This window comes from Chelonoidis abingdonii, chromosome 7 (assembly GCF_003597395.2).
Source record: "Chelonoidis abingdonii isolate Lonesome George chromosome 7, CheloAbing_2.0, whole genome shotgun sequence".
NCBI lineage: Eukaryota > Metazoa > Chordata > Testudines > Testudinidae > Chelonoidis > Chelonoidis abingdonii.
The window spans coordinates 72,745,421-72,771,237 of NC_133775.1; the positions used below are offsets into that span (position 1 = coordinate 72,745,421).

The 25,817-nt window shown below is 42.6% G+C and overlaps 2 protein-coding genes across 13 annotated transcripts in view; both read right to left on the minus strand.

The window, feature by feature from the left end:
* The window catches only part of LOC116820233 (protocadherin gamma-A4-like), a 393,116-nt gene that overhangs the window by 197,263 nt on the left and 170,036 nt on the right, over positions 1-25,817 (minus strand). The window contains exon 1 of one of the 12 annotated variants that reach the window (XM_075068028.1): positions 23,164-25,750. The exons of 10 other annotated variants lie outside the window; for them this stretch is intronic. In XM_075068028.1, coding sequence (XP_074924129.1) covers positions 23,164-25,581 — 2,418 coding nt within the window. In that variant the 5' untranslated portion in view covers positions 25,582-25,750. Of the gene's footprint in view, positions 1-1,392; positions 4,001-23,163; positions 25,751-25,817 lie in introns of those variants that run through there. One more of the 12 variants, XM_075068016.1, reaches the window with a different exon arrangement.
* LOC116820212 (protocadherin gamma-A4-like) lies at positions 5,074-12,014 on the minus strand. The gene is given in 3 exon segments (XM_075068249.1): positions 5,074-5,649; positions 5,651-5,705; positions 10,210-12,014. Coding segments are annotated over 3 exon segments (2,436 nt in total).

A 25,817-nucleotide genomic window follows, 5' to 3' on the forward strand; every position in this document is an offset into this window, starting at 1 on the left:
TATTTATTTATAGTTACTTCCTCTATTTAAAATGTATTCACTTACCAATACGCTTATTTGAATTTTACATGGAATTACGTTAAGTAAATAGTCCTAGAGAGCAATTATTTAAGTAGAGTTCGTTGTGCTAAAGGAACACAGGTGTACTATTTATTTCCCAGACAAGAGGGTGATATCACAATTGTACTTGCCGGAATAAAATACAGCTCTGTGTATAAATTTGTCAGGGTCTCACAAAGATATTCTAATGGAAAAAATATTGTATATGTTTACACATAGCAATGCGACTTATATATTTAGAAGATAAGAGTGTTTCTCACTCCTCTTAAAACAGAGACTTCCTCCTTCATGATGTCATAGACTGATCATTGCTGCACGTTGAGGGATATTTTAAATCCCGACGATTTATTTTCAGTAAACGCAATTATTAACGAGGAATGAGGACAGAATACCAGCTGTATATAATCACCTGTCATGGGAAAATAGACAGTTACTAAAATTGCATTGGCTAATATCCCGTAGTTATTGTGGTACAACACTAAGTAAGGTGGTATGATATTCCTGATGTTTACTCGTTTGCGGTGACCTAATTTATACCCAGCGTCGTTATGTTTTCTGTCTACTAATGCAGAATCACCAGCAGAAGGGGAAAGAGGTTTAGAGAGTTCTATACAGAAAAAAGAGAGAAAATTATAGGCCAATATCTCGTGGACTCCTGCAGAATTAACAACTATATGTAAGTATATCCAGGCAATGTTCTACATTTAATTTCTAGTTTAGTTTAACTTTTCTATTGGAAGAATATTTGGTTTTGTATATGACATACTTCTGTGCAACTTACTTATTTTTAATGAAAGTGGAAAACATAGACACCGACACGTTATGTCCTTCATGACATCATTTGGAAGTAACCATTGGCTCCGCGTTCTGTTACACACTTTGCTTTGAAACGATATGGAAGTTCCCTGCCAACTATGGACTGTAGCATATTGGTAAATGGAATTTTTTAAATGTCAAATGTTATAATCCTTCGAATAGTCCATCACTGACTGACATATTTCCTTCAAAACTTCTAACAGGATGATAAGAGTATACTTTTCACATTCCATAAATCTCAGTTACTGCTACAAGATTTATATTAGCAACGCGCAATAATCCCAGAACTTTGGACACAGCGCTGCACAATTCAATAGGCACTAACCACCGGTTGGTACCAAACACTTACAGTACTACACCGAAGAGAAACAGCGCACAAATATAAAAACAGAATAGAAAAATCTTTTAGTTCACATTATCATACATATTAATGAATATCATTTTTCATTGTCTGAAAAATTTAATTAAAAACCAGAGAAGAGACACCATAACTAACGTGATACTGCAAAAACTCACCTTGAGAAGAGTTTCGGACGCGGATTTCGGTGCTTCAGAACCACAATTATTCACAAGTAAAATACCAGAGTTGTCATTGCAAAGGATATTCTCAGCTGTAATGTTCTGGTCACTACTTTTAAGCAAGTTAAATCCATTTTGCCCGCAGTCTGTAGCCAAACACAAATTATAGGAATACGGCAAGGTCCCGGCTTCGTAATCTGGTAGGAATCTGGGATCAGCCTTGGAATAAAGAGCAGGCCTGACATGCTGAAGAATAGAGGAGCCTTTTGAATTTCTAACTTTCATGGTTATCACCACTATAATTGTAATTAGAAATAAAAATGAGATCAGGGCTAAAGCCACCACCAAGTAAAACTGTAAATCAGACTGAGGTGTCGAGTCACCCGATTGGTCGCTCATTTCCGGAAGGGCCTCTTGGAAGTTCTCCGCAAACACCAGATTGAGAGTCACTGTGGCTGACAGAGGCGGCTGCCCGTTGTCCTTCACCAGCGTGACCAGCTTGTGCTTCACAGCATCTCTGTCCGCAAAGGCGCGGGCTGTCCGGATCTCCCCGGTGTGCAGCCCCATGCTGAACAGCGTCGGTTCCGTGGCCTGGAGCAAATGGTAGGAGAGCCAGGCATTGTGTCCTGAGTCAGCATCCACCGCCACCACCTTTGTCACCAGATAACCTGCCTCGGCCGAGCGAGGGACCATCTCGAACAAGGTGGAGCCATCGGCTCCCACGGAAGGGTACAGGATACGAGGGGTGTTATCATTCTGATCCAGAATAAACACCCTGACGGTGACATTGCTGCTGAGAGGCGGGGACCCGCCGTCTTGAGCCTGTACTTGCACTTCAAACTCCCTGAGTTGCTCGTAGTCGAAGGAGCGTTGGGCATAGATAGCTCCGGTCTGGGAGTTAATGGAGATGTAGGAGGAGAGAGGCACCTCCTCGAGGTTGCTGCTCAGAAGGGAGTAAGTGACTCGAGCGTTCCGGTCCAGATCCCGGTCTGAGGCTTTTACACTGAAAATAGAGGCCCCCGAGGGATTGTTCTCTGACATATAGGCAGTGTAGGAAGGTTTCTCAAAGACAGGGGAGTTGTCATTGATATCCGAGATCTGCAATAAGATTGTTTTCTGGGTGGAGAGGGGAGGAGAGCCTTTGTCTATGGCGGTGATTGTGATATTGTACTCCGGGATCCTTTCCCTGTCCAGGGTGCTGTCTGTGAGGAGCTTGTAGTAGTTAATAGAAGATGATATTATTTTAAAAGGCAAGTTGTGCTGAATACTACAGCTGAGTTCTCCATTTTGTCCGGCATCTGGGTCAAGAGCTTTGATCAGAACTATCACTGTTCCTGGCGGCGAGTCTTCGGGAAAAGGACTGGATACTGATAAAATCGTCACTTCCGGGGCGTTGTCGTTCTCATCCAGTATTTCTATATGAACTTTGCAGTGATCGGTCAGCCCACCCCCATCCCTGGCTTCCAATTCCATTGTGTAATCATTTTTCTCTTCAAAATCCAGGATCGCTGTATTTGTAATTTCTCCGTTCTCAGGGTCTAAATGGAATAATTTGCGGGTGTTTTCCGGTATGCTGTCGAAAAAGTATGTTATATGGCCATTTAAACCTTCGTCTCTGTCACTGGCTTTCACTTGAAGCACTAAAGTGCCCTTTGGTAGATTTTCCCTCAGGCTGACTTTGTAAATCTGTTCAGTGAATACGGGGGGGTTGTCATTGGCGTCAGTAATTTTAATCCTAACCTGAGCTGTCCCAGATCTGACTGGATCTCCCCCATCGAGAGCCGTCAGGATTAACTGGTGGGAACTTTCCTCCTCCCGATCCAAAGACTTTTCTAAAACTAATTCTGCTTGCTTTTTGCCATCTGGGCTCTCTTTCACTGCCAGGGTAAAAGAGGGGTTTTTACTGAGTTGGTAATTCTGCAGTGAGTTGATCCCAGAATCCGGATCTTGCGCAGATTCTAGTCGAAATCTCGTACCCGGCAGTGCTGATTCGCTGATTTCTAGATCAATGTCACTCTTTATGAACCATGGGGCATTATCATTAATGTCCTGGATTGCGACATTCACGAGGTAAATATTTAAAGGATTTTCAACCACCGTTTCGAATGTCAGGACACAAAGAGGAGTCTCCCCGCATATCTCCTCCCGGTCTATCCTGCCATTCACATACAAGTTGCCATTTTCCCCATTCACTCTGAAGTACTGCTTTTCCGAACTGACATGGAGCTTCCGCTGCGGCAGTTCTTTGATATCCAACCCCAAATCCTTGGCGAGATTTCCGACAAGGGAACCCTTGGCCATTTCCTCCAGAATCGAATAACGAATCTGCTCCGAGACCGCCCAGCAGAACAAAGAGAATAAGAAAGGAAAGAACAGTACTTGCCGTGTGACTGCCCATCCGGTCTGTTTGTGTCCGGTTTCCATCTCACTCACTTGCACTTATGCTCTTTTCCTCTCTCTTTTATTCCGTTTAGATCCTGTAGTTAAAATCCCGCCTGTATTGTAAATATCCTCAGCGACGAAAATAAAATAAAATCCCTTTATCACTCCTGTTATGCATCCCAGTCTCGATGGAGGGTTTCTCTGAGCATCGAGGCTGTGTGCGTTTTTGTCTCTGTTCTGCGCTATGTGACTGAGCAATCACACTGCAGCCGGCTCCAACGGATCTCCGGCTGCAGCTCCGCGCCGTATTGGCCAACAGCGGCACTTTGAGTCTCTGCCGGAGAACTGCAGCTCGAATGATATGATAAAAGCCTGGATGCAGGTACAGAGAGGGCAATGGAAATTCGTTTGGATCAATGCATTCCCTCGCCCATCCTTAGGTAGAAGAATATATAATGAACACACAAAAAGAATTTAGGAAAGCTGAATGGTATGGGTTTCCATTTTGTCTGCTTTTTGTGTCGTTTGTGTGTTGTCACCAAAGTGGCTTGATTTTAACAAAAAGCACTGTAGAATTGTTATTATTACAAATTTTCCCTGCCCAGAATCAGGGCCCTGGCACAACAAAATTATTTCTCTTCAGAACTTCCTTCAAAAAATAAAATACCTTTTCAGTTATCTTTCCATGTAAACGGCCTAATTTTGGTCTGGTGGATTTCGTGGGATTTATGTTACTTTGATGTAAAGAGAGCACAGGATTGTCAAGATCTAATAACACCTATCTGAAACTAAACAAGTAAACATAATATATGCATAACTGAGGAGATTGAAGCCTCATTCAAAAAGGCTTCTCGGAGTTGTTATAAAACCCTCTGTAAACTGATTCTTCCTTCCAACAAACAATTGCAGTTCCCTTTAAAAATACTGTATATGTTACGCTACACTGGTATTCCTGTTTGAACTGTAGTAACGTCGGAAAGCCCTAATGAAGATCGAGATCTAATTGTGTGTAAACAAAAAAGTACACATCAAGCTTGCCTGGAAGATTTGCTGTTACTTGAAGTTGAGTCACCAATTAAGGTTCACCAAACAGACAAACAACAAAAACAACAAAACCCTACCCTACTGAAGAGGGAAAGGAAGTAGAGGGTCATAAGGAAAGTGGGATCACTCTAATACAAGGTAATAACGCGTGATGGATCAAAAAAGACGATGGCTTTTACAATAAATAAATAAATAATATTTCCGGCTCCTAAAACACATCAACGTGGTTAAAAAGAAAAATAAGAAAAGAAGCTAACTCACTTGAACAAATTTCTGCTCGCCATCACCATTCTTTATATCTGCCGATATTGACACAGGATCCTTTATCTCACAGGTCTGCTGACTAGTCAGAATATTTGAATAGTTTGATTTTGTAACGTTGAACTGGCTCTTTCTGGAGTCCCTGGTCAGAGAAACCTCATGTGTGTAGGAGTGAAGAAAAGCTCTGACTCCATCGAGCCCCACAAACTGTGAGACCGGAACTCCACTGAAAGTCACACTCGAGGAGTCAAACAGCTGCGACTTTCTCCACTTGCGGAGCCTCAGAGCCACTAACACTATGAGAAAGGTAAAGAACAAGCAGGACACGGAAGCCACAGCGATCACCAAATACAAGGTGAGGCTGGATTCGGGGTTTACAGGAGCTGAGAGGCTGCTTAAATCGGAGAGGATTTCGGGGATGCTGTCAGCCACCACCACCGTGACAGTGGCCGTGGCAGAGAGAGGGGGCTGCCCGTTATCCTTCACTAAAACCACCAGACTTTGCTTGAGCGCATCTTTGTCGAGAAAGTAGCGCACCGTCCTGATCTCGCCGCTGTGGAGTCCCACCAGAGAAGAGCCCCGGCTTGTAGCCTTCAGCAGTTTGGTAGGAGAGCCAGGCCGTTCTGCCCGGAGTTCTGCATTCCACACGGCCACCACCTTAGTGACCAGCGTTAACCGGCTCAGGAAGGAGCGAAGGGGCCAACTCCACTCCCCGTGGAGCCATCAGGTGGAAGGAAGGAGGATGATAAGATAGTGGCGGAGGCATAGTTGTACATTCTGATCTAGATAAAGAGAGTGACGGAGACATACTGCTGAGAAGTAGGAGGAAACCACATATAACAAACTGAGACCTGAGGAACTTGGAAAAAACGAATACTCACATCGGAACCCATAGTGGCGTAATCGGAAGGAGCGCAGAGCTGTACGTAGACAGCCCCAGTTTCGGAAGTTAATGGAGATGGAGGAAGAGGCGGCTTCCTGGGTCTGAGTTCTGAAAAGTAATAGGAGTAAGTGATCGGCAGTTTGTCCTACCAAGTTCGTAGTCATGCTGCCGTCCAGGAGAAAACGGCAGGCTTCCTCTCGAGGTTATCATCAGTGACGTAGGCAGGATGTAGGAAGTTTTATCGAGATAACGGGCGTGTCGAGTTTCAGTGTCTAAAATCCGGCAGTGGGATAGCAGTGGCTTCTGTAGAAAGAAAGTAGGAGTCCGTTTGTCTCGTTGGCGGTCACTTGTGATGTTGTAGCGCTAAACTCTGCTCCCTAGGTACAGGGCTCGGTCTGTCACCGGACTGTAATTAATTATCGCAACGAATTTCCTACAAGACAATAGAAAGAGGGAGGCTTGCTGGCTACGGAGCACGTGACTTCCCCGTTCTCTCCGGAATACTAGATCTTGCCACATTTTAAAAGGAGCGATCACCAAAGACCCGGGGGAGAGTCTCAGGATCGGAGTTGAGGAAGAGATGTGAATCGTCAAAGTTCTGGAGCGTGTGTTCATTTCGACATCGGCTAACAGGATCACAAATTATGGATCTGTCGAAAAGGCCTACACACCGTACATGGGCTTAGCACTATCGATTATCATATACTGCGGATGTCCTCAAAGTCAAGTTCAACCACGACTTACTATTCCCGTCCTAGAAATCAAATGGAATATTTGGGAAGCTTTCTCCACGATTGATCTGAAAAATGAGTATTTTATCTATTAAGTATGACTCCTTCAATACAGCGGATCAGTGGCTTTCACTGATACCAACAGATGGAAAACCATGGTTCGGCACATTTTCCAAAACGCCGCTGTATAGAAGCTTCAGAAAAAGGTTGCGGTGATACAATTGAAGTGCATACCAAGAAACAATAAAATGCTGATTTGGACTGCCAGTTGCACAACGAACTTGACGGATCTTCCCCCGTCAGTGGCTGTGAGGCATTAGATCGATGAACCAGCTTGTTTCTTCCGCTCTAGAGACTTTTCCAGCACCAATTCGTCATATTTACATTATCGGTTATAGTTTGCACATCCAGAGAAAAATGCGTATTATTGCTCAGGTTGTATATCTGAAGGATAGAATATAATTCCCACATCTGGATCCGCGCTGCTGCAAGGGAAATCGGTCCCCGAGCTGTATGTCTCTACTGGATTTTAACTCTAATTTATTCTGATTGGAAAGCCTGGAGCATTGCATTATATCTGTTGATTTCAACTGTTCAACTGGAAAAAGGCGTCGCTTTATCCTCACGAAGAAAACCTTCAAACTTTATAAAATATCTCTATCCGGCCACAGACTCCTTCTTCTTGTCTATTATTTCTGTACTGTGGTATATAATGGCCCACTCTAAATTTCAAAGCAAAAAAATAACTGACTTCCTACCTCTTGCAACAGAGATGCGGACCGGTTCGGTCTGAGACTTCTTTTAGTTCAAGCAAATCCTTTGCTATATTCCCACGAAAGACCTTTGTGCGTTTCTCTGGGATCGATTAGCGATAAATAACTGCCCAAGAAACGCCTCCCAACGGTAATCATTAAAAAAAAAACAAAACAGGACTCGCGTATGCAGTCCGGAGACTTGTATATTCCTCCATTTTTTCTCCGGATGATATATAGTGCTCTATTCCCAGTCAGGTGGTGTATTTTTCTTTATAAGTCCGCACATTCTTTGTTTCGCAATACTGATGTTAAATTATCTATGAAACAGTCTTCATTTTATCTGTAAAATCCGCTTTGAAGTACGTGTGACTCTGAATCTCTGTGTTCTTGTGCTGTGTAGACTGCAGGGCGGGGAAATGGGATGGATCATGCTCTTCCCATTTCTCCGCTCGGGATGAAGTAAACAGACGGCGCTACAGAAAGTCTCAACCAATAACTGCATTTTTTTTAAAAAATCCAACAACCTTTTAGTTTGATTAAATCTTTCCCCACGAATATTTATTTATATTACTTCCTCTAATTTAAAATAATGTATTTCACTTACCATACAGCATATATTGAATTATTACATGGAATAACAGGTTAGATGAAATAGTCTAGAAAGCAATTATTTAAGTAGAGTTCGTTTGTGCTAAAGAACACAGGTGTACTATTTATTTCCCAGACAAGAGGTGATTATCACAATTGATACTTGCCGGAATAAAATTAACAGCTCTGTGTATATAATTTTGTCAGAGGTACTCACAAAGAATAATTCTAATTGAGGAAAAAATATTGTATATGTTTACACATAGCAATGGGACTTTATTATTTAAGAAGATAAGAGTGTTTCTCACTCCTCTTAAACAGAGAACTTCCTCCTTCATGATGTCATAGACTTGATCAAATTAGCTGCAACGTTGAGGGATATTTGTAAATCCCGACGATTTATTATTCAGTAACGCAATATTAATTCGAAGGAATGGAGGATCAGATACCAGCTGTATTATAATCACCTTCATGGGAAAATAGAGACATTACTAAAAATCATTGGCTAATATCCCGTTTATTATGTGGTACACACTAAGAAGATAAAGGATAGGAATAAAATGATATTACGCTGATGTTTACTCTGTTTGTCGGGTGATCTCTATTTTATACCCAGGTCTGTTATGTTTTCTGTTTTCTATCTAATCAGAATTCACCAAGCAGAAAGGGGAAAGAGGTTTTAGAGATTCTATAACAGAAAAAAAAGAGGAAGAAATAATAGGCCAATATCTTCGTTGGACTCCTGACAGAATATTAACAAGCGTATATTAAAGTATATCCAGCAATGCTTCTACATTAATTTGCTAGTTTAGGTTTAACGGTTTCTATTGAGAAGAAATATTTGGTTTTGTATATGAATAACTTCTGTGACAACATTAAACTTATTTTTAAATAGAAAAAGTGAGAAAACATTAGACAACCGACACGTTTATGTCCTTCATGACATCATTATGGAACCATGGCTTCGCGTTCTGTTACGAGCATCTTTTGCTTTGAACAGAATATGGTTAAGAATCACACTGCAAAACTATGGACTGTAGCAGTATAGGAATAAATGGAAATTTTTATTAGATGTCAAATTTTTGATTAATCTCTTGTAATAGTCCAAAATCATTGACTAGACATATTTCCTTCAAAACTAATCTTAAACAGGATTGATAAGAAGATATAAACTTAATTCACATATCCATATAAGAACTCAGTTACTGTACCAGATTTATATTAGCAACGCGCAATAATCCCCAGAATTTGGCACAGCGCTGCACAATATCAATGGCACTAAACACCGGAGTTGAAAAAAGAGGTTTAAACCAAACACTTACAGATTACTACACGAGAGAGAAACAGCGACAAAATATAAAAACAGGATAGAAAAATCTTTTAAGTTCACATTAATTCATACATATTTAAAATGAAATATCATTTTTAATTGTCTAGAAAAAAATTTAATTAAAAAAAACCAGAGAAGAGACAAGCCATAACTAACGGTAGATTACTGCTCAAAAACTCAGCCGTTGAGAAGAGCTTTCGGGTATCGCTGGATTTTCGTGTTGCTCAGAACCACTATATTAGTTCACAAGTAAAAAATAACCAGAGTTGTCATTGCAAAGGAATATTCTCGCTGAATGTTCTGTTCACTACTTTTTAAGGCGAAGTTAAATCCATTTTGCCCGCAAGTCTGTAGCCAAACACAAATTATAGGGAATACGGCAGGTCCCGGCTTCGTAATCTAGGTAGGGAAATCTTGGGTATCTAGCCTGGATATAAAGAGCTAGGCCTGACATTGCTGAGAATTAGAGTAGCCTTTTGAATTTCTTAACTTTTCATGGTTATCACCATCTATAATTGTAAATTAGAAATAAAAATGAGATCAGGGCTAAAGCCACCACCAAGTAAAACTGTTAAATCAGACTGAGTGTCGAGTCACCCGATTTGTCGCCCATTCCGGAGAAAGAGGCACTCTTGGAAAGTTCTCGCGCAAACACCAGATTTGAGATCACTGTGGCTGACAGAGGCGGTGCCCGTTGTCCTTCACCAGCGTGACCAGCTTGTGCTTCACAGCATTCTCTTTTCCGCAAAGCGCGGGCTGTTCCGGATCTCCCCGGTGTGCAGCCCCATGCTGAACAGCGTCGGATTTCCGTGGCCTGGAGCAAATGGTAGGAGAGCCAGCATTGTTTTGCCTGAGTCAGCATCCACCGCCACCACCTTAGTCACCAGATTAACCTGCCTCGGCCGACGCGAGGGACATCTCGAACAAGCGAGCATGGTCCCACGGAAGGGTACAGGAGTGTGAGGAGCGTTATCATTCTGATCCAGAATAAACACCCTGACGGTGACATTGCTGCTGAGAGGCGGGGACCCGCCGTCTTGGGCCTGCACTTGCACTTCAAACTCCCGGAATTGCTCGTAGTCGAAGGAGCGCTGCGCATAGATAGCTCCGGTCTGGGAGTTAATGGAGATGTAGGAGGAGAGAGGCACCTCCTCGAGGTTGCTGCTCAGGATGGAGTAAGTGACTCGGGCGTTCCGGTCCAGATCCCGGTCTGAGGCTTTTACACTGAAAATAGAGGCCCCCGAGGGATTGTTCTCTGGCACATAGGCGGTGTAGGAAGGGTTCTCAAAGACAGGGGCGTTGTCATTGATGTCCGAGATCTGTAATAGGATGGTTTTCTGGGTGGAGAGAGGGGGAGAGCCTTTGTCTGTGGCTGTGATTGTGATATTGTACTCCGGGATCCTTTCCCTGTCCAGGGGGCTGTCTGTGAGGAGCTTGTAGTAATTATTAGAGGAGGATATTATTTTAAAAGGCAAATTATCTTGAATGCGACAGGTCACTTCTCCATTTCCTCCATCGTCTCGGTCACGCGCTTTCATCAGAGCTATCACTGTCCCGGGCATTGAGTCTTCGGGAACTGGACTGTACACGGATGTGAGTGTCATTTCGGGAGTATTGTCGTTCTCATCCAGAATTTCTATATGAACTTTGCAGTGGTCAGTGAGACCTCCCCCATCCCTCGCTTCTACACCCATTATATAATTATTTGCATCTTCAAAATCCACAAATCCTTTTGTTGTGATTATTCCGTTACTAGAATCTAAACTAAACAGATGTCGTGAACTCTGCGGTATGTTGCTGAAATAATATGTTATTTTGCCATATGAACCTTCATCTTCATCAGTGGCTTTAACCTGGAGCACTAAAGAGCCCTTTGGGAGATTTTCCTTCAGGCTGACTTTGTAGATCTCTTCAGTGAATATAGGGGGGTTGTCATTAGCGTCAGTAACAGTTATTTTAATCTGAGCTGTTCCAGTTCTCACTGAATCCCCCCCATCCACAGCCGTCAGGATCAAGTGATGGGAACTCTGCTTCTCTCGATCCAAAGGTTTCTCTAACACCAGTTCTGCCTGCTTTTTACCATCTGGATTTTCCTTCAGTTTCAAGGTAAAATACCGATTTGGACTGAGCTGGTAACCCCGCAGTGAATTGGCTCCAACATCGGGATCTTGCGCAGGTGCTAGAGGAAATCGCGCACCAGGTTGTGCTAATTCATTAATTTCTAAATCCATATTATTTTTAGTAAATCGCGGTGCATTATCATTCATGTCCTGGATTGCGACATTCACGTGGAAAACATTCAAAGGGTTTTCAACCACAACTTCTAAATTTAGGAAACAACTCGGTGATTTCCCGCATATCTCCTCCCGGTCTATCCTGTTGTTCACATAGAGATTGCCATTTTCCCCATTCACACTGAAGTGTGGCTTTTCCGAATTGATACGCAGCTTTCGCTGAGGCAGCTCTCTGCCATTTAACCCCAAATCCTTAGCGAGATTCCCCACAAGGGAACCTTTGGCCATTTCCTCAGGAATAGAGTAACGAATCTGCTCCGAGACCGCCCGGCAGAACGAAGAGAATAAGAAGGAAAACAACAGTACTTGCCCTGTAACTGCCCGGCCCGGCTCTCTGTGTCGGGTTTCCATATCAGGCACTCTCGGCTCTGTTTTCCTTGCCTCTTTTATTTTGAATCGATTCTCCGTTCCAAATTTCCCTCGGCTTGTAAGACTTCTCGGGGTCGGTAATGAACTATAAATGAAATATATTCCCTTGCTAGATCAGAGCAAGCCGAGAGGATTTGGTTTTTCCGCGACACTGTGTCTTTCTGCTGCGTTTCTTCAGAGATCTGCAGTGTAATAATGCAATCGCTTTGCAAGAGGCTCCGTCCAATAGGTCCTCTGCTGCAGCCCTGCCTCCGCATTGGCCAACAGCGGCACCCTGAGTCTTAGTGAAGGAACTGCAGGCGAAATGCTCACATCCGGAGACGGAAATACACAAGATCCCGCAATATCACTAAACATAAGTTCTTTCATAAACTATTTGTTGAGAATTAAAAAATCATCAAGATCTGAGAAGTGGAGACTCCGCAGACCAGGTCAGTTTATAATGAACCAACTCCGAAGGTAAGATTCTCATCGGAATGTTGCAAATTTAGTCTTCCTTTCAAGAGTACAACCGACTTCTTTACCCTCTTGATTTAAAATACAGCATGTGTCTGTTTGGTGTAATAATATGCCATTGCATGCATTTTCTGCCTTATAAGTAATTTCAGGTGAGGCAGTTTAGTGCCCTCATATCCTCATTCGGTTAGATTATTTGTAAATTTCTGTTGTTGCCATGGGCGATAACATGATTTTCATCACTAGAGAGCAGAGAACGTTAATTATGTTGGAGGCTGAATATGGAATGTATTAAGTAAATTCAAAGTATGGTTCTCTGAAGATGGAACTATCTTACTTAAAACCCTTTGTTCACGACTGGATGTACCCATTCTTATTTTAATTCTAAAATTATCTCCCGGTATGTGTGTGAACCGAGGCCTGGGACATAAGGTATAATCCTGTTCTCACAGATATCAACGGTAAATATTTTATTGCTTCGGTGGTGTCAGGATTTCTCCCCGGAGAAACAGTTCCCTTCCCAGCTCCGACACTGTGGTAAAGCCTCCTGTCCCAGATCTGGACTTTAGCGTCCAAAATCTGGGTGCTTACCTGGAACTCCCCCAAGCTCACTACCTGCTTGGATATTTTCTCGCTGCCACCAACTAGGACTATTGGGGTTCCTAGTACCCCCCCCGAGTCACCCCAACCTTCCCTTGGGGGACCCCGAAGACCCAGAGCCCTGGGTCTCCCTCTCTTCTCTCCCAGCTTCCCCCCCTTCCCTGGGTTAGCCGGTGCGAGACTAGACTTCACTCTTTGAATACAACCGGAGAGGCAATCTAGCGTCCCCGAGGCTATGCATTCACAGCTAATCACAGCTAGCACACAAGGAGATTCCCCCTCCCTGGTCTCGTAGCAGTAACTAGAGAAAAACTTCAAACACAAGAGAACAGAGATGATTCTTTTTCTCTTTCCCCCGTAGCCTGCTCTTTCCCTGGAAACAATAGGAAAATAGCCCACAGCCTGGCTTTTCCCTTCCCTTTGCCTCACTAGGAAAAGAAACTCCCACCAGTTTTCAAAAGAACTTTATATAAAAAGAAAGAAAATACAAAACAATAATCTTGCATTAAGAAACTCAATACAGGCTCTTGCTTATAAGAAAATAAGAATAAACAGTCTGATTTAAAAGATAGCCCGATTAAACCAGTCCAGCAAATCAACATACATGTAAATACAACACAAAGCTCATCATAGCCGAATTACTTTGCTTTCCTTTGTACTCACAGATGTTTAGGAGGAACTTTGAGATAAGATGGAGTTAGAAGAAAACTTGTTTACCCATAGCCGAGGAAACAACAAAGACTCCGAGTCTACAAATTCCCGCCCCTGACTTTAAACAATCCAGTTCTCTGATTGGTCCTCTGGTCAGGTGTTTGGTTCGCTTTGTTCCCCCTTTACAGGAAAAGAAAATTAACCCTTACCTTACCTATCTACTTATGACAGACACAAAACTCCTAGGCAGGGGCTGAGTTTTCGTAAAGGCCCCTACTTTGCTCAGGAGGCCCCGTCCCGTCCCGGCCTAGCCGGATCACGGAGCCCTGGCCCCTCCACCTTGCTGAGAGTGGGAGGGCCGAAACCATCCCCCGGTGCCCTGTCTCTGTCTCGCGGGACCCCTGCTCACTGCAGGTGGAAGGTCCGCGCTGGCTCCCCACAGCTGCTCGCGCGGTTCTTACCCCTACCCGGCTCCGGCTTCCCGCCTGGCCTAGGATGCCGAAGAGCCACCCGGGCAGCTGTGGGGAGCCGAGGACCATCCATCTGTCCTGGGCGGAGACATGGGCTGCTCTCGGCTCCCCTGGCCCGGGCAGGTGGAAGATCCCCGGCTCCCTTTCCCCAGGCAGCTGTTGTCTGGGCCAACTCCCGCTTCTGTTCCGAGCGGCTTGACTGGGGGCGGGACCTCAGGGGGAAGAGGAGAGACAGGGGTCCGCGCCCTGGCGAAAAAAGTGGACGGATCTGGAGGGCCATGGTCTATAGGTCCCTGCTATTCCACCGCGGCAGCGCCCCTGCTAGGTGCAACATTTGGAAAGTTAATTAGTCCAAATTTTTCAAATTTGGAGCCTTCAGGTTAGGTACCTAAATCCATACTGAAAAGCCTAAATAAGAGTACTGATTGTCAGCGACACTGAGCAACTTCAGCTGCCGCTCACTTTACTGGGGATCTGTGAGTTCCCAACTAGATTATAGCAAGCTAAGAGGATTGGAAAAAGAATGAGGCCTTTTACGTAATTGATCAAATATTGATTCACATGCCTAATAACAATGTTTGAACATTTTGATTTAACCTATCTGTGCCTGAGCTTTCTCGTTGCTAATTTGGGAATAATATAATTTTCCTAATTCACAGGATTGTTGTGAGACTAAATTAATTCATTGTTTGTAGTTTACTGTGAGCATGATTCAAGGACCACTGAAATCAATAAAAATAAGAATCCCACTGACTTCAATAGGTTTTTGGATCAAGCCCCTTAAAATGCTTGCATGGAAGGGAGTAGATAAGTGTGAAGTATCACAGAGATGATTTGATGAGAAAAGACCAATATAGAGAGTACAAAAATTATGAGATAACTAAAAATAAGAGATTTTACTTTTTTTTTCTTATAGGCATTCCATATTATAATCCAAGTCAGATACCAAAGAGGACATTTCCTTATGAGCAAAACAAACAGTTATCAATAGAAATATTAGGTACTCCAAATATGAAACATTTTATGGAATTGTGAAAATATTGACATAACATTATTCTTCAAAAAATACCAGTCAGTGAAGGGACACAATGCAGGTCTTCAATAAATTTCTTTAGTTAGTTGTCAGAATCCATTGCAATACCTCACACTAAAGCATTTCATCTAGTGACTAAACACATATGTGATGTCAGAGAATGACTGTTCCTAAAGAAACTACTAGAAAGATGTGTGAGAAACTTTTCTGTATTCTTATTAATAATTATTATAAGGTAAGTATATAGCCCGCTGAAGAAACTTTTAATCAAACATTAAAATGTGTTTAAGCCTAACAGGAAGACATGAACAAAAACATATAGAAATTAATCTGATATGTTAAAATGATAGAATTTATTATGCTAGCTCCATAATTCTGTATTTATTATATTTACAGTATGTATATCAGTATGGGCTAGATAATGCTATGTATGTATGGGACTGAATTAATTTGTAGATTGAATATTAAAGTAGATTATTTCTTTTAACGTTGAGAGGTCCTCTAATCTGTGAGTCTTCTTTAAACATCCACATTTTATTTGAAAATGTAGAATTTTAAAATGGTAAAAGCATTTATGTGTGTTAAAATTCAAAGAAGCAGGGAAAACTTCACGAGAGGAAAAAATATTCTCCTAACCCAAACAAATAACAAACATTATTCCATAAATCCACAAAATTGATAGATACTTGTGTAATTTACAGATGAAGAATTCATATTTTAAAATACATATAAACTGGAGGAGATGATAACCGTCACACAGCCTTCTCTATTATGTGTGAAAGCACAAAGAATGTTATCAAATCAATGACCAGAGGTCCTCAAATGATCTGTCAGTCAGAAACGGAATGGCAATAATGGCCCATGTCAGGTCGAAACCTTCAAATAGGCCCATTGCTTCAAATTGTGCTGCTCAACATTGAGGGCCTATGTTATAAACAGATAGCTAAGGGTTAATGTTTCTTTCACCTGTAAAGGGTTTAACAAACATGACCTGCAACACCTGACCAGAGGACCAATCAGAGGACAAGATACTTTCAAATCTGGGTGGAGGGAAGCTTGGGTGTGTCTTTTGTTCTGTCTGCTGTTCTCTCTGGTTTCTGAGAGTGACCACACCTACCTACAGGCTCTCTAATCTTCTATTCCAATTTTGTAAGTACAAAGGTAGAAAGGCGGTATAGTTTTTTTAATTGTTTCTCTTTATTTGCAAATGTGTAGTTTACTGGAAGTATTTTAAACTGTATTTCTGTTGGAGGAAGCTTTTTCTCCAGTTTCTATAAGCTGAAAGACCCTGTAATATTACATCTTGAAATTACAGAGATTTCTTACTTTTTCTTTCTTTTATTAAAAACTTTTTTTGTAAAAGACCTAATTAATTTTTTCTCCTGGTTAAGGCAAAGAAAGGGAGTCTGCACTCACCAGGGAATTGGTGGGAAAAAGGAGAAAGGGGGGAGGAAAAACCTGCTCTCTGTGTTTATCTCTGTCTCTCTCTCCGGAAGAGAGGAGGGGGAGGGGGGGAAAGGTAAATGTCCTCTTTGCTTTAGATTCACGGAGCTTGAATCTGTATTGCCTCTGGGTGAGGGAAAAAGGGGGAGGGAGGGAGGTGGAATTCCTCTCTGTGTTAAGATTCAAGGAGTTGAATCCCAGTGATCTTCCAGGGTAACCCAGGGAGGGAAAGCCCAGGAGAGGCACTAGTAAGGGAAAGAGCTTACTTTCCTTGTATTAAGATCCAGAGGGTCTGGGTCTTGGGGGTCCCCAGGGAAGGTTTTGGGGAGACCAGAGTTTATCAGTCACTCAAAGTCCTGATTGGTGGCAGCGTATCAGATCTAAGCTGGTAATTAAGCTTAGAGGAATTCATGCTAGTACCTCATTTTTTGAGCTCTAAGGTTCAGATTGGGAAAAGATACTATGACAGCCTATATAATGCAAAGTGTGATTACCTCAAATGATCCTGCAGATTCAAAACACCTATGTCTTTGAGGTAAAAGAAACACACCTGGAGAGTGTAGGCCAGTGATAGAAGATCACTAGAGTCCACATATCTGCATGCCATCACCCTACATATGGACTTATGATGTACATAAAATATGACCTTAAAGATTCCATGAAAGTCCTACCTATGATGAACCCCTACTCAATCACTATCAAGAATGGCTATGTAACAGTCATTAACTTGTACAAGCCAGTGTCAATGGAATGGTCATACTCAGTTTTACGAACACCAAGCCATCCTACCATCTATGCAGGTGATTTCAATAGCCACCATAGCCTGTGGGGCTATAAAAGAACAACCATGCTGGAGCACATCCTGGGTTTTCACTGAAGACCAGCACCTCCTCTCCAATGCCAACTACTGTGGCATGTTCAGATCAGCTGGATCGAGGCAATGCTATACTCCTGACATTTTTTTTGTGTCACGTGACATCTGTGGTCAAACAATACCACTGAAAAGGCCAATTCTCAATGACTTTGCCAAGAGCAAACATAGCCCAGTCATGGTTTGCATAGGCCTACAATTTTCACTCATTCAATCCTTCCTGCAATTGCCCTGGAATCTACAGTCTGCTGACTGGCCCAGCTATGTAGTGATTGTAGAAGGCTCAGTAAACCAGATTCCATTATATTCAGCTAATTACCACCACTTTGTAGGCCTACTAATATTAGCTGCCAAATGAGCATTGCATGGGGCTTAATAAAATCATTAATTCCTTGTTGGACAGAGAGAGCAAGGCACTCTTCCATAAATATCAAGCTCACAAAAGCCCCAGGAGGGAGGTTACTAGTGGAGTTCCTCAGGGATTGGTCTTGAGACCAATCCTATTTAACATTTTTATTACTTACCTTGGCACAAAAAGTGGGAATGGGCTAATAAATTTTGTGGATGACACAAAGTTGGGAGGTATTGGCAACACAGAGGAGGACCAGACTATCATACAAAAAGATCTGGACAACCTTGAAAACTGGAGTAATAAAAAAAAATAGGATGAAATTTAATAGTGTGACGTAGAAGATAGGGACTTAGGGACTAACATCAAGAATTTTTGCTATAAGCTGGGGACTTATCAGTTGGAAGTAACAGACGAGGAGAAAGACCAGGATATATTGGTTGATCACAGGAGGTGTGTGAGCCAGACACATGATGCAGCCATGAAAAAGGTTAATGCAGTCCTAGGATGCATCAGGCAAGATATTTTGAGTAGCGATAGGGAAGTGTTAGTACCATTATACAAGGCACTGGTGACACCTCATCTGGAATCCTGTGTGCAATTCTGATATCTCATGTTTAAGAACAGTTTGAATTCACCTGTCTCCCATGTTTAAAAAAGATGAATTCAAACTAGAACAGGTGCAGAGAAGGGCTACTAGGATGATACAATAAATGGAAAACCTACCTTATGAAAGGAGACTGAAAGAGCTTGGCTTGTTTAGACTAACCAAAAGAAGGCTTAGGGGAGATATGATTGCTCTCTAGAAATACATCAGGGAGTGAGAGAAGTTATTTAAGTTAAGCAACAGTGTGAACACAAAATTCTTCTGTGTGTGTGACACTGGCAGACCAGGTACCATCTCATTCCAAGGCCCCTAGGTCTAAACTGAATCCTGAGCCATATATAATTGAAAACCAGACTGGCTTACCTGTGTGTTAGCATTGTTAAAATAGAAGTTAAATTCATAAGAATGTGTTTAGTGCTTAGACTTCATGAAATGCTTGTAGGATGCTGCACATATTAATCTCACTTATAACATCTGTACCCCATGTTATAAGGTTATAATGAGTGTTTGCACTGTAATCCTCTGTAACTGTAACTCACCAAACAGGAAAGAAGCATTAACTAATGTGAAATGCTGACTTCCACAGAAGGTGTTAGGTCCTGCCCTCAAGAAGAACCACTGAAACCAAATGAGGCATTGTAAAACATCTAATACTTCATTAATTGCACTCCTCCCTCCACTCCCCCATGAAGAGGAGACATGAGCATCCCATCAGCTTGAACTCTGAGGAGAAGAGAATAAAATCCCAGACAAGAAGAAAATGGATCTCTATGTTGCTTGCACTTTGGAGAGGTCAGAATTTCTAAGCATAAGCAAGGGACCCACAGTTGCTTAGCCTGAGTTAGCCCTAGAGGAAATATAGGGTTTGCATATTACAATAGCTTGTACTACCTTTTGGAACCTGATTGTAATGCTCTTCATCTACTACAGACAGCTTGACAGCGTGACATTTGGAAAGATGCTTAGGCCAAAATTTTCTGACTTAGATGTAAATCCATCATTATAAATATAAATAAGTGATGCTGGCAAACCATGTGCCAATTGATGCGAAGGTCCCCAAGTCGAACACTGACAAATACATAACTGGAATCAGTGTGGATCATGTGTGTGTCAGTATTGTTAAAAAAAGTATTAGAATGATAAGAATGTGTTAAGTTTTTAGAATTTCTTCTTCTTCTTTCATATGGCTGGTGTAGCGCATAAACTATAATTTCACCTGATGTTGATTGAGCCAAATGGCTACATCAGGAGTAGCAGAATTTATTGAATGCTTGTGAGTTGCTGCATGCGTTGATCTCACTTATAACATCTGTATCCCATATTGTAAGGTAATATTTAAATGGTAGTAGTATGAGCCTCTATGACTGTGTAAATCATCATTCAGGAAAGAGACATTAATTAATGTGAACAGCTGATCTTAACACCCTTCCTAAAAGAAAAAGGTCTATCAATATTAAACAGACTATAGTGAGATATTACAACTGGAATTTTCCTACCTACCGTCAACAAGAGGACACTGTTGTTGTTCTGCCTCCTTCCCCTGAAAGATGTGCCATGAAGTGGCCTCCTCCCATCAGCTGAATTTGCAGTTTAGAGCACATGACAGGAGGTGGACAATAACCCCAAACAAAAGGAACTAGCTGCTTGGAGTGTGAGGAGGAAGTGTATCTATGCATAAGCAAGAGATTCCAAAGCTGCTTAGCATGGATTAGCCCTAAAGAACATATAGAGGTTGCTGATTACATAAGATTAATTTACCTTTTGAAATTTAAGATTATAACTCATCTTGTATATATATTTACCTGCTTTAACTTTGTAAATAAACCAATTTCCTTTTCCAAACAGTCTGCCCTGAGGTTGGTACTCACACTCTTGAATCACTGCAGGCAGTGTTACAGCTTAATTTTGAGAGATTTTGAGACTCTGTAGCTCCCATTGATGTCATTAGGATTTGTGGAGCTCAGAACCTACCAAATGAGGCCTCCCACTTAATGCCTAAATATAGATTTATGTGTTTAGAAGTTTGAAAAGCTCAATCTCAGTCTGTGTCTCAGCTTCCTCATCTGTCAAATATATAGAATATACATTTCCTACCTCACAGGATTGTTGGGAATCTTAATTAAATAATTATTATCTGTAATGCACAATGAGATCCCTGGTTAGAAGGCACTATATAAGCTGTTATGTGATGTATATGATGATGTTCTCATTCACATATTATGATGTTCTTAATGTTCAACATACAAAGAATCAGAAGCTTTAAAGTAACTCACAATTAAGATAACATTTGAATCCCAAGTAAGCAGTGTTATAGCCTGGGTTTCAAACAAACAAATAATTTCATAATTATTTACTCATTAGGTTTTATTGTCATTGCTTTTATTTTAATAACTACTTATGCTAAACAATCTGTTCCACCTTGTATTTAGTTGTAACACTCTGAGTACATTTCCCAGACTGGAAGAAGAGCTCTGTGTAAACTCGAAAGCTTGTCTCTCTCACCAACAAAAGTTGATCCAATGAAAGATAGTACCTCATCCTCTTTGTCAGTCTCACGTTCTTGGACCAAGAACTCTACAACAGTGGTTCTCAAAGCCCGTCTGCTGCTTGTTCAGGGAAAGCCCCTGGCTAGCGGGGACAGTTTATTTACCTGCTGCATCCACAGGTTCTGCTAATCCCGGCTCTCATTGCCCGTGTTTCGCTGCTCCAGGCCAACGGGGGCTGTGGGAAGGGCGCCAGCATATCCCTCAGCCCCCTCCGCTTCCTGCAGCCCCCATTGGCCTGGAGTCCGGAACTGCGGCCAGTGGGAGCCAATTGGCCGAACCTGCAGATGTGGGAGGTAAACAAATTGGCCCAGCCCCCTAGAGGCTTTCCCTGAGCAAGCGGCAGACCGGCTTTGAGAACCACTGCTCTACAACATTGCATACATAAAGTTAAATTGTCATTTTCAAATGAAAGATACCTACATTGAAATATATATAAATATAACTACATCTATATAACTGTTTATAAACAGACAAACACAACTTTATTTATTTTTACTTCCACATAAATCCTTCATTTTTCTTCTCATTTGATATGATTCTAGAGACAATCAGAATACCTTCATTCCAAGTACAAAGATCTAAAGATGCTAGGTCAGCTGAATCAGTGCCTCTATATGGAAAATTAAAAAATTGTTTTTTCTAAACATTAAAAACAGGTGCCAGAACTTATCTCTAATTAAAATAACAGCAATGACAATAAAACCTGATGAGTAGATCTTCACCCACAACATTTAACTTGCAAAGGCCAGAATATTGGAAACAAGAAAATCAATGCTGCAGACAACTGGAAAGAACTTCATATTAATTAATCAGCATAATTCTGCACTAACATAATTCTAGATTACAACAATAAAAACAAATTGAAGTCATATGACAGTGAGATTAAATTAACTGTGTGAGAAAAATTATTGTTGTCCCTTCAGTGGGGTAGGTTTGAAGCTCAACATCTCATCAACGTGCCTTCCACTAACCTTAGTATTTTACATACTCAGAAATATCTGTATATTTTTAACTTCCCAAACTGAGTCTCAAGAAATCTTAAAAAGATAATGTTGTTTAAAACAAATATTCAGTAAAGAGTAATTTCATTTAAAATAATAAAGGAAAAGGATGTTTGTGCCATTGTGAAACAAATGGTGTATATTTCACAAGTAAGGTCCTACCAAATTCATAGCTATGAAAGACACATCATGGACTATGAAATCTGGTCTCCCTCTGTGAAATCTGGTCTTTTGTGTGCTTTTGCCTTATATACTGATTTCATGGGGGAGAAATTGGGGGTCCTGACCCAAAAGGGAGTTGTAGGGGGGCTTGCGGTATTGTCAGTCTTACTTCTGCACTGCCTTCAGAGCTGGGCCACTGGAGAGCAGCGGCTGTTGGCAAGGAATGCCCTGCCAGCAGCAGCACAGAAGTAAGGGTGGCACCCTTACTTCTGCACTGCTGCTTCAGAGATGGGTAGCCAGAGAGTGGCAGCTACTGAATGAGGGCCGAATTCACAGCAGTGCAGAAGTAAGGGTAGCAATACCACACCATGACATCCTTATTTCTGTGCTGCTGCTGCTGGCCGTTCTGCCTTCAGAGCTGGGCTGCCTGCCAGCAGCCGCCTTCTTCCAGCTGCACAGCTCTGAAGGCAGCACTGCCAGCAGCAGCACAGAAGTAAGGGTAGCAGTACTGCAACTCCCCCTACAATAATCTTGTAACCTCTCTGCCCCACAACTCCTTTTTTGGTCAGGACCCCTGCTATTATAACACCTTGAAATTTCAGATTTAAATAGCTGAAATAATGAAATTTACTATTTTTAAAAATCCTATGACCCTGAAATTGACCAAAATGGACCATGAATTTGGTACCGCCCTATTCATAAGTAATCAAGACACAATAATAGCTCCTCCACTAGAGCAAGCCATATGTACTTTGCATTTTCGCAGTCACAGAGGGCTTGATACTACACTTATTGAAGTCAATGGCAGAACTCTCACTAACCTCAATAATGCAAATTCAGTCCTCTTTAATCCATACTTGTCAACTAATTGCACAGTCCACGAGGAAGACTAAACTTATATACCATAAACTAATAGCAAAAAGACCGATTATGTTAGCTCACCTGAATGGAGGTCTGATCCCCGTTACTAATGTTTAAATCTTCAGTAACTAGAATAGGATCCTTTATCATATACGTCTGATCACTGGTCCGAGTATTTGAATAGCTTGATTTGGTAACGTTGAACTGGCTCTTTCTGGAGTCCGTGGTCAGAGAAACATCACGTGAGTAGGAGTGAAGAAAAGCTCTGACTCCATCGAGCCCCACAAACTGCGAGACTGGAACTCCACTGAAAGTCACACTCGAGGAGTCAAACAGCTGCGACTTTCTCCACTTGCGGAGCCTCAGGGCCACTAACACTATGAGAAAGGTCAAGAACAAGCAGGAAACGGAAGCCACAGCGATCACCAAATACAAGGTGAGGCTGGACTCGGGGTCTCCAGGAGCTGAGAGGCTGCTTAAATCGGAGAGGATTTCGGGGATGCTGTCAGCCACCACCACCGTGACAGAGGCCGTGGCAGAGAGAGGGGGCTGCCCGTTGTCCTTCACCAAAACCACCAGACTTTGCTTGAGCGCATCTTTGTCGATAAAGGAGCGCGCCGTCCTGATCTCGCCGCTATGGAGTCCCACAGAGAAGAGCCCCGGCTCTGTAGCCTTCAGCAGCTGGTAGGAGAGCCAGGCGTTCTGCCCGGAGTCTGCATCCACCGCCACCACCTTAGTGACCAGGTAACCCGGCTCGGAGGAGCGAGGGGCCAACTCCACTCCCGTGGAGCCATCGGTGGGAAAGGAGGGGTGTAAGATGTGCGGGCTGTTGTCATTCTGATCCAGTATTAAGAGAGAGACCGAGACATTACTGCTGAGAGGTGGGGACCCCCCATCCTGAGCCTGCACTTGGAACCGAATCTCCCGGAACTGTTCGTAATCGAAGGAGCGCAGAGCGTAGAGAGCCCCAGTCTCGGAGTTAATGGAGATGGAGGAGAGCAGAGCTTCATTCGTATGTCCTTCATTAATAGAGTAGGTGACTCGAGCGTTCTCCTCCAAGTCTGAATCATTCGCTTCCAGGGAACAAAGGGAAGCTCCTCTGGGATTGTTCTCTGTGATGTACAAAGTGTAGGATGTCTGGTTGAAGATAGGAGCGTTGTCATTTATGTCTGAAAGCTGCACTAAAATTGTTGCTGTTGAGGATAAAGGAGGGGTCCCTCGGTCTATGGCTGTGATAGTTACACTGTAATTCGAGATACGCTCCCTGTCCAGTGATGTGTCAGTCACCAAACTGTAGTAATTGCCAAGTGACTTCTGTAACCGGAATGGAAGGTTGGCTGGTATGGAGCACGTGACCTCACCATTCTGGCCGGAATCTCCGTCTCGCAAATTTAATATCGAGATTACTGTTCCCGGGGGAGAATCTTCAGAGACTGAGCTGATCAGGGAAGTGATTGCAATTTTCGGGGTATTATCATTGACATCAATAACCGTTATCAGAACTTTGCACCTGGCGGAGAGATCTCCAATATCCTTTGCCTCCACTTCCATTTCATATAATACAGCTTCCTCGTAGTCCAGGTCACCTATCGTTGATATTTCTCCTGTCCTAGGGTGAAGCTGGAATATCTGAGACGCCTTTTCTGTAATTTTTCTAAATGAAAACGTCACCTCAGAATTCTGTCCTTCATCCCGGTCAGTGGCGTGTATTGTAATTATCAAGGACCCTCGAGGCACGTTTTCCAAAACACTCACTTTATAGACCGGCTGAGTAAAAAGCGGGGCATTGTCATTGACATCCACAACCAGAACACTGATCTGAGCAATGGCAGATCTGACTGGATCTCCCCCGTCAGCTGCCGTGAGAGTTAATTTATGGACAGTCTGAGTTTCCCGGTCCAGAGACTTTTCCAGCACTAGTTCCGCATATTTAACACCATCAGATCCAGTCTGCACATCCAGAGAGAAGTGTTTGTTATTACTCAGTTGATAGCTCTGGATGGAATTAATTCCCACATCTGGATCCTGCGCCTCCTGCAGGGAAATACGGGTCCCTGCAGCTGTAATCTCACTAATTTTTAACTCGATCTCCTTCGCTTGGAAGGTGGGAGTATTGTCATTAATATCTGTGATTTCAATTTCAACTGCGAAAAGCTTCACTTTATCCTCAATAAGAACCTCAAAAATTAAGACACACTTCTCGATCCGGCCACAGATTTGCTCTCTGTCTATCCTTTCTGTGGTGATTAAATGGCCGCTCTTAAGATTCAAAGTAAAATACTGAGTCCTACCTATGGAAACAATGCGGACTCCGTGATGTGTTAGCTCCTTTATATCCAGTCCCAGATCCTTTGCGATATTCCCCACAATGGAGCCTTTTTGCATTTCCTCGGGAATCGAATAGCGAATTTGCCCAGAAACCGCCTCCCAAACGGTAGCCAACATAAAGTACAACTGGACTCTCTTTTTGCAGACCCGGAACCTTTGTGTACCCGCCATTTCTCTTCCGATGGCTATGAAACCCCGATTCCCGGGTCACGGCAGAGAGTATTGTCTCTTAGTCCTTTGTTTCCGCAGCCACTGATGTTTTAACCAAGACTGTTTTATATAAAATTCCTGCAGCCATGTTCCCTTTACAATCCCTCGGAGTGAGTGTGATCTCTCAGTGTTTTGCGCTGTGTAACTGCGGGGCTGGGCTGGCTGGATCTCTCAGCGCGTTTCTCCACCTGATAGGT